General features: G+C 53.2%; 1 protein-coding gene across 1 annotated transcript; it reads left to right on the plus strand.

Moving 5' to 3' along the window:
• The first annotated feature begins 826 nt into the window (after positions 1-826).
• Positions 827-2,523, plus strand: LOC120644594 (probable xyloglucan endotransglucosylase/hydrolase). The gene is made up of 3 exons (XM_039921242.1): positions 827-1,230; positions 1,332-1,525; positions 1,868-2,523. The coding sequence occupies exons 1-3, from the start codon at positions 928-930 to the stop codon at positions 2,268-2,270; spliced, it is 900 nt and encodes a 299-aa protein (XP_039777176.1). The 5' UTR covers positions 827-927; the 3' UTR covers positions 2,271-2,523.
• The last annotated feature ends 2,001 nt before the right edge of the window (positions 2,524-4,524 follow it).

A 4,524-nucleotide genomic window follows, 5' to 3' on the forward strand; every position in this document is an offset into this window, starting at 1 on the left:
CATGCCGCGCCCGGCGTCCGGCCGCGCTCTCCGTTCCGGCCATGCGTGTGGCTCCAGGGGCCAGCCAGCAGCAGCTAGTAGCGAGGAGCGGCGCGTCGAGTCGGCGAGGCGCGGCAGCCGGGCTCGTGGCCGTGTCGGTAGCAGGCCCGTACCCAACGCCAACAGGCCAGGACAGACAAGCCGCATGGCGCCGGGCTCGGAGATTCGGCCCCCGAAAGGGACGGGACACGACACGCCTCCTCGGCGAGCCCATGTGACCGCCATTGACGCCTGCCGCACAGCCACTTGACAGCTAGCCACCTCATCGCCGCACAGCGCTCAGCTCGCCGGCCGGCTGTCTTGGCCTGGCCAGCACGGCCATCGATCTGCAGTACGCCGCTCACCGTGATCAGCTGGGGGACTCGAGACCCAGGCCGTCGGATCGCATCTCGCAACTTGTGCGTGATCCATGATTGATCGATCTATCCGCCAATCAATCAGTTACCCCTCTGTACTTGATCTTGATGCCACTGGGCCAGCCAAACTGACCCGCGCGAGACAAGATCGGTCGCGCCACCGCGATCGAGCTTCGTCGGCGGCCGCGTCCATGTGACCGCCGACGAGCTTAGCTACCAGTGGGATCCAAATCCTTTATTGTTTGTCGTAACAAAACCCCCAAAAAAAATCGATCAGCAAGGACAGACAGTGAGTTAACTTGCCATTAACCCTCCCTTTAGTCCCTCACCTTTATCGCTTTTATTAATCAGCCACATTCTAGAACAGAGAAAAAAAAAGAAGCAGAGCGACTCCTAGCCGGGCACCCTATAAATACTCGCGCGCACCCGGTCCAGTCCTGGCATCCAATCCAGCCACTAGCCCAGTGTGCCACTGGGAGTAGAGTACCTGGTCTGAGGCCAAGCCAGAGAGAGAGAGGGCCGGCGGGAGACGATGGCGGCCGCGCGGTGGCTGCTGGTGGCCGCGGTGGCGGCGACGGTGGCGGCGCTGGCGGCGACGCGTGCGGCGGCGGCGGCGCCGCGGAAGCCGGTGGACGTGCCGTTCCAGCGGAACTACGTGCCGACGTGGGCGGCGGACCACATCCGCTACGTGGACGGCGGGCGGGAGGTGCAGCTCTACCTCGACAAGTCCACCGGGACGGGCTTCCAGACGCGGGGCTCCTACCTCTTCGGCCACTTCAGCATGCACATGAAGCTCGTCGGCGGCGACTCCGCCGGCACCGTCACCGCCTTCTACGTGAGCAGAATATCCTGCCCTGCTCAGCTTCTTCTTCTTCCTCCCTGCCGGCATTGTTTCGCTTTTGCAATGCTGATGGAGAATTTTGCAATGCGCTGCAGCTGTCGTCGCAGAACTCGGAGCACGACGAGATCGACTTCGAGTTCCTGGGCAACCGGACGGGGCAGCCCTACATCCTGCAGACCAACGTGTTCACCGGCGGCAAGGGCGACCGCGAGCAGAGGATCTACCTCTGGTTCGACCCCACCAAGGAGTACCACTCCTACTCCGTCCTCTGGAACCTCTACATGATCGCGTAAGCACACTGGAACCTCTACATCTCTGCGACATTGCTGTCAATCTGATGCTCATAGTTGCCTTACCTGCAACGACGTAGATCTAATTACCGCGGCTAAATTAAAAGAGCTGTAAAAAATTCCATGTTTTTTCCTGTCCCTGCTGGCTCACCGGGGTTGGCATTGCTTGGCTATGGTAGGATAGGACGGCAGGCCTGCACACAGTACTGAAAAAGATGCTGCCTGGCTTTGAATCCCTGCCTGCCCTGCTGCATCCATGTGCACGCCATTCTCTGTAACCCTGCACACCACCAGCACTGTGCCATGGCCCCGGCAGGAGCACTGATCCCAACTGCTGGCAGGTTCTTCGTGGACGACGTGCCGATCCGGGTGTTCAGGAACAGCAGCGGCGACCTCGGCGTCCGGTACCCGTTCAGCCAGCCGATGAAGCTCTACTCGAGCCTGTGGAACGCCGACGACTGGGCGACGCGCGGCGGGCGGGAGAAGACGGACTGGTCCAACGCGCCCTTCGTCGCCTCCTACCGCGGCTTCCACGTCGACGGCTGCGAGGCCTCCGCCGAGGCCCGCTTCTGCGCCACCCAGGGCGCGCGGTGGTGGGACCAGCCCGAGTTCCGGGACCTCGACGCCGCCCAGTACCGCAAGCTCCGCGAGGTCCGCCAGCGCTACACCATCTACAACTACTGCACCGACCGCGACCGCTACGCCGCCATGCCGCCCGAGTGCGCGCGCGACCGCGACGTCTGAGACTTCTGAGAGGGAGCCGGCGCCGGCAGGCCGGCCGGTGGTCTGCCGCCGCCGCCGCCGGCGGCGGCGGGGTGTGTGTGTGTGGTATTGGACTATTGGTTGGTATTTGTGTTCGCGTGGGCTTCAGACTTTCAGAGAGGCCATGGCACGCGTGTGTATGTGTGTGTGTCTGTGCACATACATGATGTGCTGTACTGTATTGTTGTTGTATCATCCCAGATCAAAAATCAATTGATAGTGCCATTTGCATACCTGAGTTGTTGGTATTGAAATTTGAAAACAAAAATATCGGTCCTGTCGCCCCTGGTCGACTGATTCTGTCGAGAATATTCGTTCGTCCATTGCCATTGCTGTTTCAGGCTTTTAGTTTTTACAGAACTACCATGCTGTGTTTAGATTCGTAAAATAGTAGTAAAAAGAGTCCTATTACACACTGTAGTACATTATAACACTTTTCGTTTGTTTATGATAATTGTTGTCCTACCATGACCTAATTAGACTTAAAAAATTCGTCTCGTTGTGTACATCAAAACTATACAATTAGTTTTTTTATTTACCTACATTTAATACTCCATATATGATGCAAGAGATTTAACGTAATAAGTGAATAGTGTAGTTTGGATAGAGAAATTTTGGAAAGCCCAGCTAGAAAAGAACAGGCCAAGAACAGCAAACGCATCTCGGGCTCTCCGTTCCAAACATTTGCATTGTTCGTGTCGTGCGCGCATGCGCGGCGACAGGAGGAAAAGGGCGCCGCCGCTGCCACCACGGTGGTCGTGTTTAGTTCTCCTAGCATTCCTAGCATATGTATTCTAAAAATAAATAGAATTTTATATGCATGGAGTATTAATGAAGTTTATTTGAAAAATATTTGTATAGATGAGTGTAATTTTTCACGACAAATCTAATGATAGTAATTAATCAATAATTGACAATAGTGATGCTACAATAACCATTCTCAAATCATATGGTAAAAAATCTCATTAAATTCGTCTCGCGAAGTAGCACGGAGTTATGAAGTTGGTTTTATAAAATACCATTATTTAGTATCTCTAATTATTAGTCAAAATTTATACTATTTGTACTAGGAAGAAAACCAAACACGACCTTGCAAGGCCTGTCCTGAACCGAGATGTATTCTGCCAGGATCTCGTGGCGCCGGCCGCGGATCCTCGCGGCGGCCGGTACGCGCACGCGTCGTCGTCGGCGCCGCCCATGCCTACGGCCGCCGGCGATAAATGAACCGGCCGGGTGTGCTGGCGCGCAACGTGGAAGCCATGTTCGAATGTCTGCGGATGGCGCCAGCGGCCGCTGCCGCTGCTGCCAACGCTATCCTGTAATTTAATCCGCAGCAGGTAGGTGCGCAGTGCAGAGCTCTGCAGGCTGCAGCCTATCGGTATCTCGTATCTCCATGTCCTACCCTACTACTACTGTGAGTCTGTGATCCTGTCCTGGTGTCTGGACGTTGGTTTTGTTTGCCTGTGCTAGAATTCTAGCACCCACAAATCTCGAAAAAAGAATCTCGCATGCATGAAGTATTAAATGAAGTCTATTTGTAAAATTTTTTAGGGATGTGTGTAACTTTTCGCGACGAATCTAATGACGGTAATTAATTGATAATTAGCTACAGTGATGCTGCACTAACCATCATCTAATCGCGCGGTCAAAAGTCTCATTAGATTCTTCAGGGTCACTAGCGTGGGGGTTCTGAAGTTGATTTTGTAAACTGACTTTGTTTAACACCATAATTAGTGGTCAAAGTTTGTTACTATTCACTAGCGTTACAATTCTTTCCAAACCAAACAAGACCGTTATCCTTACGCCCGGGACAGGCTCGGCTCTTTTCTTTTCCTTTTTCTTTTGAAATGAACAAGCTCCAATTCAATAGGATGAACGTTTTGAGGATGGCAGCGCAGCAGCAGAGACTTCGGAGATGGCAGGCAAATTCATTAGCAAAGTCATTAGAATTCACCCTACTTATAGGCTCAACCGTCATTACTCCAAAAGGGACACAAATTGGAAAGACAAACATAGCTCAAAAAGGTTCTAAATAACGGTTTAGAAGGTTTAGCGGTAGCAAATTGCGCTAAATCCCCGCTATATATATAGTCTGTTGCGGCGACGCTCTCCTGCGCCATAGCCGCAGCTATAGTTGGGCTATAGCCTGCTATTTAGAACTGTGAGCTCAAGAGCCTGCCAACTGATAATTAACTACAAAAAAGTTCTTATTGAACTTGTTCATAAAACAGATTGC

This window comes from Panicum virgatum, chromosome 8K, assembly GCF_016808335.1.
Source record: "Panicum virgatum strain AP13 chromosome 8K, P.virgatum_v5, whole genome shotgun sequence".
NCBI lineage: Eukaryota > Viridiplantae > Streptophyta > Magnoliopsida > Poales > Poaceae > Panicum > Panicum virgatum.